General features: G+C 33.4%; 2 protein-coding genes and 2 non-coding genes across 5 annotated transcripts; 3 read left to right on the top strand and 1 right to left on the bottom strand.

Moving 5' to 3' along the window:
• Positions 1-5399: 5399 nt before the first annotated feature.
• Positions 5400-10130, top strand: LOC113714328 (uncharacterized). 2 transcript variants are annotated; one of them, XM_027238125.2, is made up of 3 exons: positions 5400-5832; positions 8250-8527; positions 9539-10130. In XM_027238125.2, the coding sequence occupies exons 1-3, from the start codon at positions 5595-5597 to the stop codon at positions 9869-9871; spliced, it is 849 nt and encodes a 282-aa protein (XP_027093926.1). In that variant the 5' UTR covers positions 5400-5594; the 3' UTR covers positions 9872-10130. The 2 variants fall into 2 exon arrangements, with proteins under 2 accessions (XP_027093926.1, XP_027093927.1); XM_027238126.2 differs by having other exon boundaries at positions 5401-5832; positions 9560-10130.
• Positions 10131-13254: 3124 nt separating this feature from the next.
• On the top strand, positions 13255-13345 carry TRNAM-CAU (transfer RNA methionine (anticodon CAU)). Its single transcript is given in 2 exon segments — positions 13255-13292; positions 13310-13345. It is a non-coding gene; the product is annotated as a tRNA-Met (tRNA).
• Positions 13346-13405: 60 nt separating this feature from the next.
• On the top strand, positions 13406-13490 carry TRNAM-CAU (transfer RNA methionine (anticodon CAU)). The gene is given in 2 exon segments: positions 13406-13443; positions 13455-13490. It is a non-coding gene; the product is annotated as a tRNA-Met (tRNA).
• A 1936-nt stretch (positions 13491-15426) lies between these two features.
• LOC113713406 (filament-like plant protein) lies at positions 15427-21661 on the bottom strand. The gene is made up of 5 exons (XM_027237129.2): positions 21379-21661; positions 20486-20641; positions 17949-18150; positions 16317-17602; positions 15427-15993 (listed from the first exon to the last, which is right to left on the bottom strand). The coding sequence occupies exons 2-5, from the start codon at positions 20591-20593 to the stop codon at positions 15595-15597; spliced, it is 1995 nt and encodes a 664-aa protein (XP_027092930.2). The 5' UTR covers positions 20594-20641; positions 21379-21661; the 3' UTR covers positions 15427-15594.
• Between the last annotated feature and the right edge of the window lie 3061 nt (positions 21662-24722).

Genomic DNA, 24722 nt, shown 5'->3' with positions numbered 1-24722 from the left:
AATAAAGGAGTATACTACTATATATACTTGGAGATTGCATAGAACATTCGCCAAGTGTTCGATCCGAGTTACTCTAAAAGATCGAGTATATAAAAATTCGGTCAAAAATCGGGTTTAACCAGCAAATTGGATGAACCGGTTTGATGTCAAGCTTTTTTTTTTTAAAAGGTCAAAGCATTTTTAATATTATGTTTTGGCCCCTAAGTTTAATATATCTCAAATATTTCATATTTTATAAATGTTATCCTAAAGTTTGGTGTTATTTTTTAATCAAATCCGTAATTTTAATTCTAGACTTGTTAATGTTCATTTAATAATATAAATTATTACTTGATCAATCTAATTTCTTTGTATTTTCTTATTAAATATATTTGAAACATGCTTTTAAGTATTTTACATACAATATTTTAATTTTTAAATAATTTTTATTTATGATGTTATCCGGTTCAACTCCAATAGAAATCGGTCGAACCCATTAACCCTTAACTCTTGAGCTCAACTGAGTCGATGCCCGATCCGAGTCTGAAAACACAGCTTGGCATTACGGTAAGTTGATGTCAAATCTTCATGTGGTATTATTACTATAATAGTTTTCATCCTTCCACCCTTCATTAGTCAAAAAAAATCTTCAGAAATATGTTCTTAATCAATTTCTTCCACCTGAGAAGAACTCGCCCTCATGTTGTATTGCAGAGTTGTATAGAGAGGTTTCTCAGATGGATGATAAAGGAAAAGACCCGCAACATTGAACGTACATGAGATGCCTCATGATTCCAACAAATCAATAACATAAGCATTTGGATTAATCCTTTGTAAAATCTTGTAAAGACCATATTTGCATGGTTGCAACTTATGATATTGACAAACTGGAAACCACTCTTTACGCACGAAAATCATCACCTCATTGCCAACTTTGAATTCTGCAGCTCGACTATGTTTGTCTGTAGCGGCTTTAATTTTTGCATTGGCGGATTCCAACTTTTGCTTGATTTCCTCCTATATAGCTTGCATATCATTCACCACATTTTCTGCTGCAGCACTATATCTTGGAATGTTAGAAAGTTTCACCAAATCAATTGTATGTCACAATAGAGAACGATGATCTCTCAATTGAGATATGAACTGCATTATTAAATGCAAACTTAGCTTGAGGAAGTGCATGTTCCCACTGTCATAACATTCTCCACAAATGCATCTCACCAAGTTGCTAAGAGTATGGTTGTCTATCTTTGTCTAACCATCTATTTAAGGGTGAGCCATACTACTGAAATCCAACGAAGTGTCAAACATTCTTCATAAGGTTAGCCAAAAGTGGCTCAAGAACTTGGCGTCTTTCTCAGGAGTGATAGATTTTAACACTAGACATGAAATAAAGTGCACCATCTTGAAAAATCTGTCAACAATCACAAACACAGAATCTACGCCCTGTTGAGTTCTAGGTAGTCCAAGCACAAAATCCATTGATACGTCTTCCCAAATAACTTCAGGGACAAGCAATGGAGTATACAACCCTGTGTTTTGAGGTTGTCTCTTTGCTGTTTGACAAGCGTAGCATTTACGTATAGAGTTTCCTACATCATGCTTCAACTGAGGTTAGAAATATCTCTCTTAGAAAGTTGAAGTAGTCATATTAATGCCCAAGTGTCCACTTAGACCGCCTCTACGCAAATCACGAATCAATTGCTCACGCAAGAAAATACAAGGAATGTATACATGATTACCTTTGAAAAGATAACGTTATTATTTGAAAAAGGTGTATTATTTGAAAGATTATTTGAAATAATTAGTATAACACTTTTTGTGATGCGATGTGATGTATATGAGATAAAAAATAGTTGAAAATATAAAAAGATGAGTTGAAAAATGTGTTTATAATGCAAACAAAATATTATTTGAAATAATTTGGCAATCCAAACACACTCGTACGATCGAATATATGAAAATCATCCTGTGTGTCGCCTTAGTCTTGCATGCAAGCCACAATTCCTTGAAATCACCATTATCCGTGTAGTCTTCTTTCAATGCGTCATATCCTATAATTTTATTGTTCATAGTCACAAGCAAAGTAGCACGTCTGATCAAAGCATTAGCCACCTTATTCTACTGCCCGGCTTTGTACTTTAGAATGAATAGAAACTGTTAAAGATAAACACTCCACAAGGCATGTATCTTACTCACATCCTTTTGACTGTTGATGTACTTTACGGTTCGGAAAGAAAAATAGGCCAAATTGTTACTGAAAATAGCACAATAGGATGATTGTGCTTGCATTCGGAAGGGAGTCGAACAAGTTTAAACTATTGGGCTTGACCGAAAGTAAGAATGCCCAAATTGATTAATAAATTGAATTTGCTCCATCGGACTTGGAATAATTAACTCCATTTGTGTAGGGGAAAAAAAGGTACTGTTTTGACTTTAAAATTATTTTTTCGTGATCTGAAATATGTTTTGACCCGAGCCGACACATCAAATCCAAAAATAGATTCCAGAACCTCATTCAATCTAAGAATTCGTTTTACCGCAAAATTACCATGGGTGAGATAGACATTCAGGCTTCAGCATCAAATGGGAAAAGACAGATGTGGATATCAATAAATGTGAAACAATCACTGAGATTGGCTCAGTGGCCACGAGAGAAGGTCTTAAATCCCTTTTTGAATTATAAGTGAGGGTTCAAATTTCACCTACAGCAAAAAAAATTCAAGAGTTATGTCAAACCTCTCTTTTTGTTTAGTAAGGTCTGTGTATCCCAATAATTTAGAATAGATAGGTTATATAACAATTGTCGTCTCCGAAAAAAAAATCAATAAATATGAAGAAATCTGCTAATACAGCAAAGAGAACCAACTCCTTTGTTCATTTCATCTGAAAGAAACAAACAATAAAAGTTTGTCACGGTTGACTTTTGTTGTCAACTGAACTTTTTTAATCCTTATGATAATCGGATCCACCACAAAACCTTGACTGTCTTGTTAATCAAGACAGTCAATTAAACTTTGTCTTGCTAATCAAGACTAGGGTGTGGCAATTCGGGTCCAAATCAGGTTGGCGGGTCGGGTTCGGGTCAACCCGTCAGAAAATCTGTTGATCCGAACCTGACCCGCCAACCCGTGACGGGTCAGGTATGCTGATCCGAACCCGAAAATTTCAGGTTGACGGGTTGGCGGGTCGACCTGAAATGACCCGAAACTTAATTTTAATTTATTAATTTATCACTGTAATTTCTAATAAAATCAATTTCTCACAAAACTAATTACATAATCAAGTAATAAAAATTTAAATAAGTAATTCCAAACCAAATCTAAAATAAATAAAACACCGTAAAAATGTTTTATCTCAAACAAAATATAAAATAAATTAAAACAGTATAAAAGTAAAAAATAATATAATATATTATTTGTCCAAATATAATAATTTCAACTTCACACAAATTAAATAAATTCATTTATGATTAAGTAATTAATGCCTTTGAAAAAAAGAATAACTTAGGTTAGTTAGATAAAAATATTTTTATATTTATTAAATTATTTTTAATTCGTAAACGGGTCATATCGGGTCATATCAGGTCACCACGGGTTGACCCGAAATCGACCTGTTTTCTTTTCGGGTTCATCGGGTCCAACCCGATTCTGACCCGAATTTCCAAAACCTCAACCCAAACCCATTAATTTCGTGTTAGGTTTGTGTCGTGTTTTCGGGTCGTGTCGAAAATTGCCACCCCTAATCAAGACAATCAATTATTCTAGTTATATCAATAATTTATTCTAATAAAATCATATCAAAATAAAATAAAATTCTATCAAATCTCATCATATCTTGGCATTATGGTAAGATGTCAAATTTTCATGTGGCATTATTGCCATAATAGCCTTCTTCCTTCCATCCTTCATGCGATCCAATTTGGTTAAAAAAAAAATCTTCTGAATTATGTTCTGCATCATAGCAACATGCACATCTACCATCACAGCATCTCTGTTGTCAATGATACCATCAGCCAACTTTATTACATCCAAAATTACCAAATTGTGCACGTAGCAAAAGAGAGAGAATCGTATTGCTGCTCAATGAATTGTGAACCTCGCTTTTCTTTTTAGTAAACTGGGCATGTGTATCAACGATTGTTAGATTGGAAATTTGTTCCCTAGAGTACTTTCATTTTGACACGTAAAAAGGAAATTATTTTCAAAACTTTAATTTAATAGTCCAAATCGATTAAAATCAATTCGAACTGTTCTTTAAAAAGAAATTATTTTCAAAACTTTAATTTAATAGTCCAAATTTATTAAAATCAATTCGAATTGTTCTTTCTCATATGTGTCCTAGGTACTATAGGTTTGATGGATCAGAGACAGGTATAGTTGAAAATTTCGTATAATTGTCGATTGTTGTACTTTCTACGCTATATGCTGGAAGTTTATATAACTGTCTGGTAAGTGAGTTTTTTAGGTATTTGTCTAAAATTTTACTATAGGTTAGTGTAGAAGTCATTGAAAATAATTTTTAAGTGTGTAAATTTTTTAATATTTTGAAGTGTATAGTTTAAAAACTTTGAGAAATTTTTTGAAGTTACTGTAGTTAAAGTTGTTAAAAAATTTGTAGCAAATAAATTTGGCAAAAAACTTACTTGCCAATTTTAATAATAAATTTTATTCGAGTATATTATATCAATGCATAAAATACACCATCTTTATAAGTGTACACCCACATTATACATGCAGTACACTAATCGCACTTAATCGGACCTAAATTAGTGGCATCTACACCATTCCCAATTTTGACATGTATAAAAGAAAATCTATTTACTCCCTCCGTTTCACTTTGATAGTCCTGTATTTCTTTTTCATCTGTCCCAAATTGTAATCCACTTTTCAATTGAAGAATGTAGTTGTATTTTAATTTTTTTAAAATATTCTTATTCAATGTAAGTAATTGTTACTATAAACCTACCACATTTAATGAGAGTTGATTCTTTTTTTACCATCAATTCAAATTTCCATAAAATTGTACCATATTTAATGTGAGGGAATTTTAGAAAAATAGCAATCTAAATTTACTTTTCCAATAAAATTAACTATTTTTTCTTAAACTGTGTGAAAAAAGAAACAGAACTATCAAAGTGGAACGAAGGGAATATTTTTTTCAAACTAAGTACATTCATCTAATCACTGGACCAATGGCACAGTGGCGAGGGTTCAAACCTCACCAGTGACGAAAAAAATCTAAAAATTATGTCATAGCACTCCTTTGATCTTGTTGGGTGTATGTTCATCTAATCCAACGGTATCAGCTTAGACCTGATGGATCGCGACCCAACTCTACCTACCCACGCATACACGCATTGGACACATAGTGACACGTGGCGCGCCACATGCCCCATTCCTGAATATGAAGAGTCCGAGGGTAATATTCCCTGAACAACAATAAACCATATATTCTTGGAGGATGATGACAAAGAAATCGCTCCATCTCCTCTTCTGCTTAGCTTTCTCTAGAGAAGAAGCAGCCATAGACTCCCAATTTCGTTGAATATGTTGTGAATGATTGTTCCTTTTGTCTATATTTCCTGGGGGTTTATTTTTGTTTAGTTGAGGGAGATGGCGAGGGATCAAGAAAGCAAAGCAGGGGTGTTCTTCATGGCGACTTTAGTGATGTGGGCTGTCTCAGTTCTCTTTGAAATAGGGTTCAATAAGCGCTCTGAGCTGCTTCCAATCATTGGGGGCTTCTTGTTTTACCAATCTGCCAACTGGGTCATCCGCAATTACCTCTCTCGTGATCCTCTTTTTGTTAATACCTGTGTTTCTCTGCTCCATTCCTCCATTACCTCTGCTACAGGTCCCTTCTATATTCTCTGCCTATTTAGTGTCTTGCTCATTTTAGACTTGTTAGTTTGTTGTATTGGTGCATGCAGGTTTGGTTCTGCTCTTAAACTTGGATTGTTGTTGGTCTCTATTAATGATTTTTCTGTTCCGTCTTAATTTACTACGTCATGGTCGAAAGTCAAACTCACTGGATGTTTGATAACTAGACATTCAGCTGTACAAAGCTTCGTCATATGTCTGTAACCTCAATAGAAGTTGCGAAACAAAAAATCTACTCCCCAAAAACTACAAAAATGTTATGGACAAAAATTTTTATTCTTTCTCCATTGGGTGACTTTTTATGAGTTGTATTCTCAGATCCTGCTGTTATTCTCTCCTCCACAACCAACCCTTGCTGCTCTCTCTGCATGCCAGTCTTATGCTTACCTTCTATTTGTCATCTCGGCATTGCAAAACTTGCTGCTGTAATATTCTATGACAAGTAGGAAGCCACAGAAAATGAGGAATCAAGATGTTATCGTTTTACACTTTCACGAAGGTTATAATATAACGGTCCCATTCTGCAAATTTGGTCCTTGCTTTACAATTTTTCCACTTTGTGCAACCTAGTTCACTTGCTCAATTACCGAGGTACTCTACAAATGTGCGATGGGGCATATGTTAGTCTGAGTACAAAGTAGGTATGGTTTTTGAATTCTTGATTGTTTGTGATAATATAAATTAGATTGCAAACAGTTGTCAAAGCTTAGATCATCAAACAAATTTTACCTTCTTTTAGATTAATGAATAATTTCTAAAACAGAACACAAGGTATAGAAATCTCTAGATTGTCTTCTTAGTGCAATTTTACACTTAATAGTCTTCTGCTCTATTGTAGCTTTGTTAAAAATGGAAATGCAATATGTTTCTCCTTCTTCCCTGGTTCTCCACCTCCCCAATCACTGCATAATACCATATATAAATACACAATTAAACAATGGAAAACCTCGTTGATCCACTTCCAACTTGGAAATGTATATGGCTGATATTCAAGACTAAGGAATGTTCTTCCTGGACTGGCTTACACGTCTGAAAGTTTGGAATAAATGAACATACGTTCAATTTTCTTCCAAGATTCAAAAGGGTTAGGTCATGGACCATTTATTGATGATACAAGAATGGTTAATGTTAATTATTTTCCATATTTTACTAATTAAGTTGAAGCTTCTTGGAGCTTTGCTACAACTTTTGTCATGACTTACTACAATTGAAATGCCCGAGCATATGTTATTTTGCTGTAGCGTATATGATGAAACTAGGTTGTTGACATGCTTTGCTGCTACGCTGCATTTTGTGTCTTTGGAAATTAACAAGAAGGCTCTTTGTATGCTGTACAATAGACATTATAGGGGAGCCACCTAAGTAATTTACATTAGTAGTTTAAGATTATACAAATGTATAAAATTTTAGGATACTATTAAGTTGACCATTCTTGATGTGACACTAGCAGGTAGAATACGTGGAAACCCCAAGGTATGCCTAAAAATGTTAATCACGATGGCCTTTTACATAGGATTTCTTGAGTTGGTCAACTTTATTTTCAGACTCTTTTATGTTGGTCATCCTTCAAGGCCATTTATTAGCAGTTGGTGGAGAGAATGAGGAGGAGGAGGAGGAGGAAGAAGGGAGAGTTTAGAAATGGAATTATAGAAGCAAAACTTAGAATCAGTAATAAACTGATTTTTTGCCTTAGTTTGAGGGTCTTCCAGATATAATAGTTGAAGGAGCAAAAATTTCAAATATTATTGAAAGGCTTATGCTTTAGGATTAATAATTTCTAAATTTTGGCATTATCATTGCCTGTATCAAAAGTCAGAAACTATGATATGCTTGACTGATGACAGCATTCAACTCTCTAACTGGAAGTTTTTAAGTGCCTTTTCTTACCAGAAACAATTCATGGAAAGGGTTTGTGTAGTGTCATTGTTTAACAGTTTACTATAATCATCACTTAAACAAGTATATATGCTCAATATGTCAAGGACAAAACAGACAGTTCCGATGGTATATTTCCAAGGTAGCTACCCAGTTACTTCTGAATATTTAGCACACGCATGGACTGTAAAAGATGTCTCTTCCAAGAACTGGATCAATTGCTACAGAAGTCTTTCACTTTGTGCTGAAGTCTGAACTGGCTATATGTTGTTTCACATTTTTCTTCTTAATTGGCTAATGTGCCCTATAGTGTCTCAACCATGTTGCCAATTCCAACTTTTCCCCTTTAGACTCATCTCCCATCCCATTCCTGCAGGCCTACCGGCATTCTCCTCTCTTCAAATTGAATGATGTATCTAAGTTCAGCTATGTTGATATATGTTTTTTACATGATTGAGTGGGCTTATTTTATCTTTGATCCTTTCTGATATAGAATGGTGTCTCATCCATCTGCAGTGGTCATTATCATAATCAATCGGTGGATGACAAGTAGTGCAAAAGACATGTTTGAGCATTCGCAGTTGGTTGAGACTACTTGGCCTGGAGCATATGCAGCTTTGTGCATCTCAACTGGTTACTTTGCTTATGATCAGGGGGATATGTTACTTTATTGTCTATACAGTGGTCCAATCCCTTCTATCCTATCTCATCATCTTATACTCCTCATTTGCTTTATTCTTGCCCTATATCGGAATGTTGCAATCAACTATCTCATTCTCACCTTGATTTGTGAGGTAAAATTCTATATCGTCATGGGTTCATCCATGCTGAGCATTTTCTTTTAATCCTTCCTTTAATTTTCAGCATCTTTTTTTACCTTTCTGAAGTATTCTTCAATAAAAATTAGTTAGGCCAGGGCTTGTGGTTAAGCCATTTTACTCCATGTGGAGCTTAAAGTAGTCATTTTGTTTATGGAGTAAAATGGGACAACAAATTGCAGGACTATCACAAAAGAATGGCGTTTCAAAGTATAGTTAGGCTAAATTGGTGGTTTGTCTTCTTGGATTTGTCATCACTGATTATTAAGATTAAAATAATAAAAATAAAAATAAAAACAAGAGAATTTGATCTAAACATGGGCAAGTTTGGTGGGGATTTTTATTGAAGATATCGGAGGCCAATATGAAATTTAGTTGCTGGATCCCCTATCCCCATTGCTTTTATGTTTCCCCCTCCAAATATCTTGATAGTGTAGATGAACAGTTTTTTATATTTCTTCAACAGTGTCATTCAAGTTCTTATTTTTTATATTTTAGTTTTTGACAGTGAGTATCACTCACATTTACAGTAATTTCCATATACTTGTCCTTGCACAATCATTAATTATTGTGACAGAATTATCTAATTGTCATTGCCTGACTTCTGCAGTTAATAGTGAAGTGTCAAGAGTTGTTAGATTGTGAGACAGTAAAATTAATTTCTCATTCAGATTAGAAGTCATAAAACTAAATAACTTTTTTAATGGAAGGAGTGCCATTGATTTAACTGGACCTTCTTGGGATGTAAAGTGGGGAAAACGTTAAATTTAGTCCTGTAGCATCAAATATTAGTTTTAGCATTAATATATGTTTTCTCTGCTCATTTTTCTTCTTCCTTTTCTTATATTCCTCTCTTTCTATTTCTCTTTCTACATGAGAGGGGTGAGGGGAAGAGTTGAAACTTCTTTCTTTCATTTTTTTAGTTCCTGCTCATTCATTTATTCCTGTATCATATGTTTATCTTGCCTTTACTCAACTCTTTCATAGATGATTGTTCGTATGATGCAGCTGCATTCAGTAATTTTGCACATGCGAAAGGTGCGGCGGATGGCTGGTGTTCGTGATGCCCGTATCAAAGTTGTGAAAATAGAATGGGTTGTCAACCTGATTACCTTTGTTTTAGCAAGATTTTCGTCTCATGTTCTAATCACTGTGAAGCTAATCAGAGATGCTTCCAAGTTTGGCAAAGGTGTGGAACTTCCGCTTGCACTCTTCGGAATGGCTGGAATGAACTTGCTTAATGTATTTTTGGGCATTGATCTGTTTAAAGCATATCAAAGAGAGAGGAGAACTCGAAATGTATCTTCAAAATCATCATGAATGACTGACTTGAAGGCCAAAAGTTGCTGTTCTTGTGAACCAAATTACAGGTTCATTATTCTTTCTTTCTTTTTGTCTTGGCAAATGGGGTTTTGGGGTGGGATGGTTATATCTTATTGTAGGATTCATTAGTACGTACAATTGTACATGGCATGTTTTGTATACATACACATGAGAGGAAAAAAGCAGGGGAATTTTCGTTAAGAAACAGGTGAAGTGATGGTATCCAGTTGCTTTCAGTGGGATGCACTTTCATACATATTGCCCTTTGTTCTGCTTAACTACGAGTATTTGCCAAGAGCTGCTAAAAATAAGAACATAAAAATCTGATATAAAGCAAAAAATCTGTTTAAGGTGGACCTGTTTAATGATTACTGGCTTGGGTTGATCCCATCTTTAGTATGGGATACGGGGCACAAACGGTTGCACCTGCAACCGTTTGTGTCGGTTGTCCTCATTTTGCACTGCGCGTAACATTGGTTAAACACGATGTAACTTTTTTTTCACAGGATGTATTTTCAGAACAGATAGTGGTGGGCCCCACACTTGGTGCGGAAATCGAGTTACATGGTGTAATCTCAACCGCACAAAATTTTGAGGACAAATCTTGGCCCTTAACCGTACAGGGACGGTCATACTGATGACCGTCCCTGCCCCAAATCCCTTTAGTATGCCATCTACATTCTGATTTGCCAGCAGTGGACAAGTATGAAGGGTGGATGACCAAAATCAAAGTAAAAATAGTGAAGTGGTCAAAATTTTTATAGGTTGGCTAAAGCCTAAAACCAGGTTGCCATGCATAATTTAATTTTCTTGTCTTCCTAACATCAAAATTATCTCTACTGAATCTGAATTCTGAATACTGAAACAATTAATTTATTGAATATTAAGCACTGAAAAGAGATATATGAATATTTGAATCTTAATGCTGAACATATTTATACTGTTTGATAAACATTTATAACTTAATGCATAATAAACTAAATTGTACAATTTTGCCCTTCTATCTTTCAATCCAAAAAGGAAATAGAATCTGTGATTTAATTAGCTTAAAATTGTTAGGTATGAAAATGACAATATTTATTTTTAAATCAAAGTAATATAAAGAAGAAATATATTATGGAAAAGTCCAAATATCGGTGCAAATATATTTTTAAATCAGAGTTTGATAAGAAAAGTTCAAATATAAGCAAAAGGAAGCTGCAATAAACAAGTTTTAAATTCACACCAAATTATATAGAAATTTAATTACTTCAATGGAAAAATATTGAAGCAAAACAATAAATAATCAATGTCACTTACTTTGGAAAAAATGAATTTGAGATCAGTGAGTACGGTAGCAATAAAAAAAATTGGGAGGAAAAAAATGACAAAATTATGAAAGAGTAGAAAGATGGAAAAAGATAAGGAGTAGACAGATGTGAGGAGCATGGAGAAATTGTAAAAAAAATCATTAAATAGGGAGAAAATAAAAGTAGAAAGCCATTAGACAGAAAATGTCAGGTTGTTTAATTAGATAAAGATTTTGGATAGAGAATATTAGGTTGTTTAATTCAATAAGGATTTTGAATGTAATTAACAAACAAGAATAGATTTGGTAGATAAGATCAAGTAGTTGAAGTAAATCTCTTGATTCTTATCAAATTAAGCATTCAGTTACGATTCTTGTGCTGAAAAAAATATATATACAAATTTAGCACCACTTAATAAGTTTAGCAGAAAAATTTTTATGTATCAAACACCCAAAACATCTGAATGTCTGAATGAATTCAGTTTCAGCACTTTTTTATGTTATCAAACAGACACTAAGGTTCCGTTTGATAAAACTGAATCTGAATTCTAAAGTTTGAATTCTGAAATCTGAATACTGAAACAATTAATTTGCTAAATTTTAAGCACTGAAAAAAATATATGAATGTCAAAATTTTAATGTTAAATCTATTTATACTGTTTGATAAATATTTATAGTTGAATGTTTAATAAGTTTAATTTGACAATTTTGCCCTTATATCCTTTCATTCAAAAAAGAAATAGAATTTATGATTTATTTATTTTAAAATTGTTAAGTATGAAAATGAAAATATTTATTTTTAAATCAAATTAATATAAAATGTGAAATATATTATATGAGGAATATGGAAAAGATGTGAAAGTCATTAGAAAGGAAGAAAAGAGAAACTAAAAAACGTTAGATAGAGAATATTATATTGTTTAATTAGATAAGAATTTTGAACATAATTAACAAACAAAGATAGATTTGGTAGATAAGATAAGGTAGCAGAAGTAATTCTATTAATTCTTATCAGAATTAAGCATTCAGTTGGAATTCTTGTACTGAAAAAAATACACACAGGTTCAGCACTGCTTAACAAATTCAGCAAATAGATTTTCATTTATCAAACACTCAAAACATCTGAATGTCTGAAAAAATTTAAATTCAGCACTTTTTTATGTTATCAAACAATCCCTAAGGTTGCTTATGAGGCTTGATGATTATCTCACCCCTGCAGCTGCAAAATCGCAGAAAATTTGCAATTTAGACAACTTATGATTGTTAAAGTTAAAGGAGTATAACCATTGCGCAAACACCAAATGTCAAATGTCAACAATTGAAGATAATCTTGAACTGAAATGCGAAAATGGGCATTAGAAAAGTTGAGAAAATAAGATGGTTAAGCTTGCTGGCCTTTGTGCATTATTCTGCAGTTACAAGTAGAGTTTTTAACGAGCCGAATACTTAGTGTTCAGGTTCTATTTGTATATTATACGAACAAGGTTTGAATATTAACGAATTATAAATATTGTTTGAATTCGATTCGTTTATTTGTATGAATATTCGAGTTCTGATTCAAGTTCGCCTCGTTAAACTATACGAGCCGAATTCTAATTTGATTTTGAAGATGATCTAATTATAGTTTTAATAAATAATACATTATTAAGAATAAGTTTAATAGTATTTATTGATTTTTTAAAAATAAATAATGCTAATTTATGTCTAATTACTTTTTTAGTAAAATAATATATATAAAATACTATTAAATGTATTTATTTTTATAATTATATATGTGTTCACGAACTATTCAAATAATTCGCGAACAAGTTTGTGTTCAGTTTGATTATTAAACGATTTTAATATTGTGTTCAAACTCGATTCGTTTGTTAAACGATTGAGTATTTTTTGAACGATCTTAATATTGTGTTCAAACTCAATTTGTTTAAATGATTGAGCATTTTTTAAACAATTAGATATTTTTTGAACTTGAACAAGTCGAACACGAATATGTTCAGTTCGATTTGTTAAAAGTTTTGGGTGCAAGCATGAATTTGTTTATTGCTCAAACCCTTTTCTATATATTACTAAAGTCCTCAAACCATAACAAGTCGGGGTGGTGGCGCAGTTGGCTAGCGCGTAGGTCTCATAGCATTAGCATCTGAGTAATCCTGAGGTCGAGAGTTCGAGCCTCTCTCACCCCATTTCTTTTCTGTTGCCCTAACATCCAATATATTATTAAAGTCCAAACACAAGAACAAGTTGGGGTGGTGGCGCAGTTGGCTAGCGCGTAGGTCTCATAGCTTCTGAGTAATCCTGAGGTCGAGAGTTCGAGCCTCTCTCACCCCATTTCTTTCCTTTTGCCCCAACATTCAGTATCAACCACATTGTTACAAATCCTTATTATGGTATTTAGGGTTAAATGGAAAAACCCCCCACAAACTATATATCCAATTGCAGTTTACCCCCTAAATTATAATCATAGACATTTTGCCCCCTTGAATGATATGTTTGAACAATACTACTCCTACTATCTTAAATCCTGTCTCTTTTTTTTTTTTTTTTTTCTCTAATAGCTTTTTTCCTTTTATTTTCTTTTTGTTCTCCTTCTCTCTTGGAACTAGCCAACATCTCTCTCTGATGTGCAAAGACTTACATCAAAAATTTTAATATTTTTTAAACAGCTTTTTTATTTTGTTTATTTGTTAAATTTATTCTTAATAATTTGTCATAAACTCTTTGTTATTACAAAATATATGTAGCTTATATTGTAAAGTGTATTAATCTAGTAATTCAACAATTTAAGTACCTATAAACTAATTAAGAGTTTACAGTTACTCAACTACTTATAATAAAAGTAACATATTATATATCACATAAAAAAGAAAAGTTAGCAATTGTTATTTGTAGTGAAATAAAAAATAAGAATAAACAACAATAGTAGTTCATCTTTTTTGTTATTGATACTACTAATAATTGATTAATCAATTCTCTATTTTGTTATTATATATTTGAAGTTCAATTTCTTAAATGACATTGACTTCAACATTTGGAAAAAAAAATCTTGTATTCCATATTTTTTTTAATGAAATATTGACATACGAAATTAAGAAATAAACAAATTTTGACTAATCTAGTCTACTTATTTAAACAATGTTTAAAGAAAAAAAAGGAAGAATTTAAAAAAAATGATAGGGAAAAAAGAAAAATAACAATGCTTAAAATAAAAAGGGTAGATTTGTCCAAACCTATCATTTAAAGGGGCAAAATACCTATTATTATAATTTAGGAGGTAAACTGCAACTCGGTATATAGTTTGTGGGGGTTTTTTGCATTTAACCCTGGTATTTATGATAAGAAATGCTATACGGAAAATTGTATTGATTTTCTTAAATTGCATAATCTGTAGTCAAGGAAACACCAATTAGAAAGTATTTCTTATTTGGGAGAAGTAGTATTAGTATACCATAAGGAGAAATAGAGAAAGAATTTATTCTAGAATTTAGAAGATTTTGTGGGCTTTTTTTTCCTTTGTCAAAAAATCATACAGCTAAGAACTTTAAAAAAAAATCATACAGCTAAGAACTCAAAAAAAAAAAAAAATCATACAGCTAATATCAAGTTAATGTGGTTGACATTTCAAGAATTCAATTGATTAGTCCAGCAAACAACAAAAACAGAAGGCCAATTATACAACTGTAAGAAAATATTCATGCTACAAATATTTGGTTTGTAAAGCATTCCTTGATATATACCTTTTTGATAAATAATACTATAACACATTTTTCCCATTCGGAATATGAAACAAACAAGAACCTAATTACGTGCTTTTTTAATGCTTAAGTAGATCGAATTATAGAATAGAAAAAGATATTGATCAACCTTCCTCTTTTTTTTCAACAAAAAAGTGGTGGGATTTAAACGATGAAGAAAAAGTAAAGTTTGAATTCAAAATCTCTAGTTTATAAAACGTTAATTTTAATTACTAGATCAAGGTATTTTCAACGAATTTTTTATAAAGTTACAATCAAGAAGGATATAATGTGAATATATTATTTTAAAAATAGTTCTTACTGGTTCCTCATTATGACACAATTGAACCTCCAAGTTGAATGACCCCTAAATTAACCAAAAGCAAATTAAAAAAAAAAAAAACTACATAAAATTAAGTGGTATCCATTGAAGAATTTTTGTTTATTCAGCTTAGGCAAATAATGCTGAACAGCAAATTTTTGCTCAACTTGAAGATCAATATAAAGACAAAACAAAGCTCAAGCAAAACAGATAAAGAAACAAATGTGAATGATCATAAACCAAGAGCAAGTTGAATGCTTCATCACCAAGCCAGTTAGATGCCAATTAAACAGCATTTAATCGGCTATCCTTCTAAACAAAGAAACCTACATACGCCCCTAAATGGCAAAATTCTTCCCTCCCTAAGTTCTTCTTGTATCTATCCTTGATGATTTTCAAGTTGTATTCCGCTCTTACTTCGAGAGAAAAGCCGGACAAAACCATTACGGTTTCTGGCAGAGGTACTATTAGCAGATGAAGTTGATGATGATGAAGATGCTGGTGATTCCCCTTCAATCCCATTCGTTGAGAGGCTAGAAGTATATGCTGGTGTTCCGGAAGGATCTGATTCATATTTAGGCACAAATGCATCATTTGCACGCGCCTTCCACTCTGCAGCGGACGCAGGAACCATTGCTTTGTTCCCAGAAAAACCTGGTAGGTTTGAAGTGTCAGTTAAGAAATCTTCCAACGTAGCTAGCGACTGAAGCTGCTTTCCAAGGGATGCAATTGTTTGCTGGCATTCTGCAAGTTTATCAGCTGCTACGGCTAGGTCCTCCTGCCATGGACAAGTTGTGCTCAAATGCTTATTATCGCACATTTTAATCTAAATGCACTCAAGAGAGTGCAACAGCTAATGATATACACGTAACATTTAACGAAATTGGTTTACAAAATTGACACGACAGATTAGTTGAATTTGTTAGTTTCAAATGTGCCAAACTATCATAATGCAAACAAGTTGCTGAATAGTGCCTACCACATCATTCCTTTAAAAAGGCCTTGCCAATCTTTTCTTCTTTGTGATAGTTTTCTTTGCAAGATATGGTTTTCACATGAATATTGACGAAAACAGAATGCTACATGCAATATATGGCCAACCTGCTTTATTTTTAACTCGCTGTTTGAATTTGCTGCTTGCTGAAGCTCAATTTCTTGCGATTTTTTGATAAGCTCATTCTCTAACTCCTGATATTCCATTGCCATTTTGGCTGAAGAACTACGTTCCTTCTGGACTTCAGCCTTTAAAGAATCAACATTTGCTGACAGGGTCCGTGCTTCTACTTCCATACCTATAAGCTGAAACTCAAGCAACTCCTTGGCCTCGTTCACAACACAAAGCTCTTTCTGCAAATCTTCAAGCCTGCTTTCAGTCTCATGAAGTTCTGCTCGTGATGCCATAAGGGAATCCTCGCTTTCAGTCAAGGCATGCTGTAGTTCAGTTTTCTCTTCTTCAATCTTCTTCAGTCTCTCCTCAAGTTCAGCTACCCTATTTACCATGGTTTCAAGCTCAGGTTTTACCGAGTTCTCTATAGCACTAGACTTGCATGCCATGGGTTCCGATTCAAGTGAAGGAAATTTGCTCTGAGCGTCAGGCAATGCAACAAGTCGCTCCATTTCAAGAAAATCATCCATCATATCGATCTCCACTGAGGAGGCTAGAGAATCTTTAGCCAATCCCTTTTCATTTTTAAATTGATCTAGCTCAGCAATGAGAGCTGACGCCCATGAATCTGAGTGGTTTCGCTCCCACTCATTTGGCTCTAATTTCTTGTGAGTATTGTCTATTGAATTGACGCGGTCACCACTGTCAGGTTGACTGTCGGTAACAGACTCCGCACAAATAGAGGAAGCAGTAGACCTGTGATCATAACTTGATGATGATTTGCGAGCAACAGTCTGCAGCCTTCTACACTCAGCCTCAAGCTTGACAACCTTCTTTATGCCTTCTAGTTGCTGCTTGCTAGCTGTTTCTGCAGCTTGGGTGCTCAAGTCCCTCTCAATAGTCCTAATTTCTAACTCTTCAGAACGAGAAAGAAGCTCAAACTTGAGAATTGAGTTTTCTTTCTCCAAAGATTCAAGCTTAAGTTGAATGTTTGGATCTGCAGATGCAGGATAACGAGTTAGTGTAGATTCTACATTAGTCTTTAGCTGGTGTAGCTGGTTCTCAAGTTCAATTTTAACAGATTCCAATTCACTAGTTTTTTGTGCCACAGCATCATTAATTCTTGCCTCCTGCTCATCTCTTGCTTGCCTCAATTCCCTGACACATTCCTTGAGAGCAGAATCAAGATGACTCGCCCGAACTTCCAAAGCCAAGTTCTGCTGGACAGCTGCCTCAAGCTGCTGCTTTAAAACTGTCACTTCATTTTCTGCCTTTTCCCAGCCTGGCAGTTAGGTACATGGTAATCACAGAACACAACACACACAAGTTCAGTTATGGAAAGTTAAGATGAAAATGCACTAACTGATTCAGTCAGATTGAGTTATGGAGAATCTAATATAGGCGTAATTGTTAAACAAATGGTAATTGGTACGGAAGCATGATCTGCACTGATTGATTCAATCAGACTGCAGTCATGAAGAATTATGAAAAGAGAACTCACTGTCCACTTTGTTTTACAGATAGTAACCCATTTCCATGAAAAGATAGTAGGACAACTTCACAAACTCCTAAAAAGTGAATAACAAGCAAGGAGGGAGAAAGACGAAGTATAAACTTTTAATTGGTACCTGCAACAGCTTCTTCAGCAACTTTGGCGTGCTGCTTGACTAAGTCTTCTTTGACACTGACATTGACAAGGGCAGATGATAATTTTGCTGTCAGATTCTTAACAGTATCTGTAACTTCTTCATCAGCAAGTACAACTTTTGAAGTGACTTCTGGTGATTGAGTCCTATCATTTGGAGAATCCTTCACTTCCTCCGGCTCAATCTAAGCAGAATCAAAAGCAAAACAATGCCTCTTAAGAATCCCTATTTGGGCATCCCATAAATGCAAGCCAAAGCAATGCTCTAAGTATCCTTATATGGCCATCCCATAAATGCAAGCTTTTTGTTTATCAAGAAGTGCTGAAAATCAACAACAATCAGATACAGGCCATGCAAGATTGTTCGGTTGAATTATGTAATTGTTAACACCATCTAGCATATCCATCTTTTTGTTTGAATATGTCCATTTTTTCTTTGGTCTACCAGATGTTTTTCAGGTTGTGGTTTGTCACTTTATTGTATTTAGTAATTGGTTATTCTTTCAAAAGAAGGTTAATAATGTAGGCAACATAAAAGGTCAATGAAATTCAAGACAGAACTTAACAAATAAACTTACACATCAAACATATCGCACGATAAATGTCTAGCTCATTATGCATAAAAGCTTTTTCTTTAAGAACCTGGATATCCCCAAATTAGAAAAATAGCCAGGACACCATCTTAATAAATTAACCTAACGGGACAGCTGTGGATATCCAAAAATAAAAGCAGGGAAAACTGGTTTGCGCTGATCTTATACCTCATACACATGATAATTCAGGGACATTTTATAAAATCAATGAGAAACCTGAGGTAAAGACTTTCAAAAGACCAATATATGTCTTCCTTCTTCTACCTACAGCTGCCACTGCCACCATATATCAAACAGATGAAATGGCAAGTTTCCAAATGAAGTTTAAAGCCGGGAAAAAAGACAAAATTCTGATCATTGCACCATGAGATAAGGTAACAGTTATAACTGTAAGTACGAAAATGTGTAACTCATGGTAAGCTTATCCCAAGCCTAACCTCATCTGAGTCGAATCCTTCTCAAGCTGTAGTGTAAAAATGATGTGCAATATAAAGCAGGATTCAACATGTTGTTCTAAAAAACACAATAAACCCTCACTAAGTGTAAGGAGGCATAACCTACGGTTCATTTTTCTTTTTTAAAATTTAAGTAGAGCTTGTTTCAGTTACAAAAGTGTAATTTTGATAGCTAGCAGGATTCAAGATGCCGATCAAAACAGACAAGGATTTCTAAGGTTGCCATTTCTCCATATATTTATAGGTTCACAATCTAGATATTTTTTAAAGCCAAAATGTTCATTCCAAACAGAACAAGATTATATTTCTACTGATAAGTGAAATAGACAACCACGAGTTTTATGAATCCCATAGTTGGTAACCCAGTTAATTAAGGAAAGTACAAGAAGGCAACAATTTGGAAGTTGAGGAATAGCATAGATATATGAGAATCATGAACATAACTGTTCTTGTTCGGAACCATTGAATCCATAATTAATTGGTCATTCAAATTTGATTCTACCTTATGCCTCCACTAGCTCGTTGTCTATGTAGTTATTTAGAACTTTCGCCAGTAGTGCCAATTAGTAAATTTGTTTATCATCTAATCCTAAATTTTCAGCTTGGTGAAACCAAAGGAGAAAAGAGTGCCTTGTGGAAAAGTAATGCAGAGCATCAGGACATACTTTCCCCAAAAAAAGAAGTTTTCTATCACACAAATGTCATAGAAAACTTATTTGGAGTATTTAGAGAAACGGTTAAGACTCCCAGCAATGTTAACCGAAAGTTAAAGCAAAGCAAAAAAAAAAAAAAAAATACCACAAACATGTGAAGATTCGAAGTCGGTGACCTACAGATGGATTATTCAGGGCAAAGTATATATGCATGCAAGATGCTACAGGGGAATTAAAAAGAAAAAACAGTTCTTTAAATACTTACTGCACAAGAACAAATCCACCGAGTTGCTAACCCATGCTTGAGTTGCAGTTAGTCTTGAAGAACAAAAGGAATTTCAATAGACATCTGTAGTTTCACTTGATTATCAAGAAAAAGAAACTAAGAGTTCATCTTTAGGTTCCAATCATTGAAATGCCTAAATGACTTCCTGAACTACTACTGTGTTGAAGTACTTTAGCAGGAATGGTAAAAGTTGACAACTTGAATATCTCCAGGAGTCAATTCAATTAGTATTTCATAAGACACCACTAGGGCAAGTTTAGCACCAGTCATTGATCCGTCATGCATCGTAAGTACTAATAATTTTTCCCTTCTCTCCGGTGAATAGATTGATTCATCCGATACCCTTTAACTTACAACACACTGCATTTACGAGTGCAACACAACCAACTAATCCAAACGACCCGAAATGCAAACAAGAAACAGAACAACCTTAAAACAAGCGATGATTTTCACCTATTCTGCACGTTACATCCACTAAACTTGTTCAAAACAATAAGCAAGAATTTTTGTTCTTGATGGTTTAGTCAACATACCTGCTGCTCATCTGAGTATCTCTCTGAAAGTGATGATCCCGAGCTATCAGTTTCACCAGGGCTCCTCTCTGAAGGTTTTTTCTTCCACAACCATTTTCTTTTTTCCATTTTGAAGAGCAACTAAATCTCGCATCAAGCTCAAAGGAGTATCTGCATCTGCACATCAACCCAATAAATAATTCAAACACCAACCTAGACAAAATTAGAAATGCACATCCATAAACATGTTCAAGTTAATTAGGAAAGCTAGCAAACTAATCGTCTAACCATAATCTGAGATTTAAAATAACCTCCCACAGAGCTAATGAATCTACAAATTCTTCCTAACACACTCTTAACGTTAAACCTGACTTGGCTTCAAATTTTCCCACCTTGGCTTGAAATCCACTCCACTCAGTTTTCCAAGTCCAACAACAAAATACAACTTTTTCACACTCAATTTCTTACCAAAAGCAAATTTTCTTAAAAAGCTTACTCTAATACTGAAAAGACTCCTCTTTTCTTCCAACTTGACAAAAAGAGAATAAAGACTCCTCTTTCCCTTGAATAACCAAAGACCCATTACTCCAATAAGAAAGTTCCAACTACCTATCTCATTAAAAAGGTTAAAATCTCATTTTTTTTTAAAAAAAACTCCATTCAAGAACTTAAAATTCAAGATGTCAATAAAACAGTGGCTGGAAACAGAGATTAAAAGTCAGCTGAAATCCCATTTCAAGAAATTCAAAAATAAAGAATCCCTTCAACTAAAAGGACGAATAACTGGGCTTAATCCACACAAAACTACAATGCACAGCATTACTAAATTTTAAGGGGTCAAACAAAAGAAAAAAGGGTACATTTTCTAGCATAGAGAAATTAAGCCAAAAAAAACAAACAAAGACCCATTTTACCTTTTGAATTGAAGAGACTCCCACAAGAGCAAAACAAGATTGGATAAACTTGTAAAAGCAAAGACAGGTTTTTTTGGGCTACTTCAGATTTCAGATTGGAAGGCCATTTTCATATTTAGTACTCAAGAAACAGTTCAGCCAAAGATCTGAGGAATGTCAGTGAAAATTCAGACAAGAACCCATAAATAATCTAGGCAAGGTCTAGTCAGATAGGAAGTTTCTTTATCTATTGATTTATTTTAGTACTTTTTTTTTTTTAAAACATTATTTGAAGCCTGAGGAATTTCAAACAGAATATGGACCAGAAGCATGTGATGAGTGATTGGTGAACGTGATGTTTTTGGAAAGCGAAGAATGAGAGAGATTTGATAGGCTGGAGCGTAGTACTACCACTTTTCAGCTTTATTTTAGTGGGCTTCTTTGGTCTTATTAGGCAAATTTTTAATTCCAGATGTTTTTGAAATTAAGCTTTTGCTTTATTCCCGCCCATTGATGAGGTGGGCTCACTTGAATTTAATTTTGTTAAAAACAGAATCAAAGTAGAAATAAATGATCATTTGACCTACAGAGTTTAGCTAGCTCAACCATTTTTTTCGCACATTTTAAGACATTTATTTCTACGATTAAGAGTATATGCACTGATAATATAATGATTTTTTTTACACTAATAATTTTGAATATACGTTATACGTGCATGATTTGAATTTTAAATTTGAATTTACATCATGTAGTAGAAAAAAATTTCTTTACCAGGAAAAAATTTTGGATGATGTTTTTCTTAAGTCAGTGCAACCCCAAACGGGTACTTAACTAAAGAGTTTCTTAGTGCTGTTTTCAAAGGAAAAAAAAAAAAAAGTCCCTTTATTCGTGTTTATTTATTTTTCAAATGAAAAGCTACCAGAAGTTCTTGAACTCGCCATTATGCTTCTAGCTAATGTTTTCCTTCCCACAGTCCAGCCAGCAGAAGTGTCTCAGCCAAAATATGTCAAGGCATTTAACGGTATTAATAGACAACGGCAAATGTAATGATTTGATATACGTGAAATAAAAAAATGATTGAAAAATATGTTCACGAAAAACGTAAATTTTTTTTTGAAAGAAAATCACAATCCAAACAATAGTCGTTCTGAGGATTGATATTTCCCTTTCTTTTGGAGCATGTGGTTCTTGCCTTCGAAGGCTTAGATGCCAGAACCTGTGTGCAGTGCATTGTAACCCAAGAAAATGTCTTGTCTATTCTCTGCACATTCCATGTAACGTGTTTATACAATACAAAAAACGATTTTTGACCGATTGACATATGCCACGCAGAGAAAACCTCTCTTTTGGGTTTTTATTTGTGTTTGTTCTGGTGCCACGACAAAATTCTATGTGAAGCTTCAAGAGTTTTTCCAGATTCCACATTTTTTTTTGGAGCAGTAATATTCTAAATGTTGCCAGCTATAGAAACACTAGGTAAGGCCGACTTGTTTATGGCTATAGTGAGAAAATACAAATAAGACTATCAAGCTGCAGTGGTCCATCAAGAGACAGAGAAAAAGACTAACCAGTTTCTTTTACTTTCTGAAGTTATTAGTTTCTTTTATAAGGCTAGAGTTGCAAGCAAAATGTGATCCCAACTCGTTAATTGACCCAAAAACCTGTTTAATCAATGAGACAAACTATAAATGTCCACTTCATGCGATCTATTATTTGTTAAGAAAAATAAAACAAGACAATAGAAGAGTACAAAAACTTCACTAACAAATTTCTCAAAAGAAAGGGGATTTGTTAATGATTTTTGAGGCGTGTACAAATACTATCCTTAAGGTGCTTATTGCACCCATTATAGTTAGTAGTTTGCTTTTGGATTAGGGCAATATACCTCTAAGATACAACAAGAATGAAAAACTTTTGATAGCAAAACCAAGAGATCTTTTATTAAGAACGGATCAAAATGACTAAATTAGTTTGTTTTATTAAAAACTTGTCATTTATATAGGAAAGACAATCCAAAAAATATCAAAACTAAAGGGTCACAATTTCCTCATTTCAATGATCATTAAGAGGCTGCTTTAGTCTCCTTTAATGGGCAAAAACATGCCAAAACCATTTCCTCACTATAATAATCATCAAGAGACTGCAATTAGTCTCCTTCAATTGACAAAAACATGCTAAAACCGTTTCCTCACTATAATGGTCATCAAGAGGCTACATTAGGCATTTTTCTTTTATCCAATATTTTGAATTTAACAAACTTTTTTCCTATTTCAATTCACAAACTATTCCAACATTATTGTCATGCAATCCCTCCAAGACCAAGCTATATCTATACTATACTAAAAAGACAAGAAAGAAAGCCTTTTTTTTTTTGTCGCAACGATAATATTTGTATGAGTTACTCGAACCTAGTTTAGGGGGAGCAGGTGCCGACAAAAACCCATCGGAGGAAGCCACTTGAAGTGACAACCACAATTAAATGACAATTATATGGTAAGAGGCATAAGTTGAACCCTTGACCTCCCAAAAGGTCAAGTCTTGGCAGCCACAATTAAAGTCTTGGTGGTACTTGGGATGTTGGCCACAGGAGAGAAAGCCAAGGCAATCTTGATTTCTTAGGTGGCATTTGGTAAGAGGGTTTCAGGATGGAGAATTGGAATAAACCCCTTAATTGTTGTTTGGATTACTACTATCGAAATTGGTATTTTGGAATCATATTTAAAAATTTGGAGTTCCCCAATTCCCTAGTAACATGAAGGGTTTTGGACAAAATCCAAATCTGATTCCCATTTAGAAACGGGCCTATCCCGCCACCCATTAAAAAATTAATATTTAATTATATACATATATATAATATATATTATAATTATATATTTTATTATAATATTAGTATAATTATATAATATATTTATAATAATAAATATATTTATATTTATAATTATTCTATACACATATATAATATAATATATAAATATATATTATAATTATTTAATTAAATATAATTATATTTACATAATATATATTATAAATTTATTAATATTATATAATAATATATTTATATTATTTATAAATATATTTATAAAAGTATATTATATGTGCATATAATTATAATATATGTGTATATAATAATATATTATATAATTATAAATATAATAATAATAATTATATTTAATATATAATATACATTATAATTATAGGGATAATTTCAGAAACCTCCCCTAAGGTTTCTGACATTTACACTTACCTCCCTTGTGGTTTGAACAATTACACTGACCTCCCCTGAGGTTACTAATCCTTTACAAATTCAGTCCAAATGATTAAAATATTATTTTAGAGAATGAAATTAGAATTTTGTACCTGATTTG

The sequence above is a fragment of the Coffea arabica genome, chromosome 10c, assembly GCF_036785885.1.
Source record: "Coffea arabica cultivar ET-39 chromosome 10c, Coffea Arabica ET-39 HiFi, whole genome shotgun sequence".
In the NCBI taxonomy this organism is placed as follows: domain Eukaryota; kingdom Viridiplantae; phylum Streptophyta; class Magnoliopsida; order Gentianales; family Rubiaceae; genus Coffea; species Coffea arabica.
This window is presented reverse-complemented; position numbering and strand designations above follow the sequence as displayed.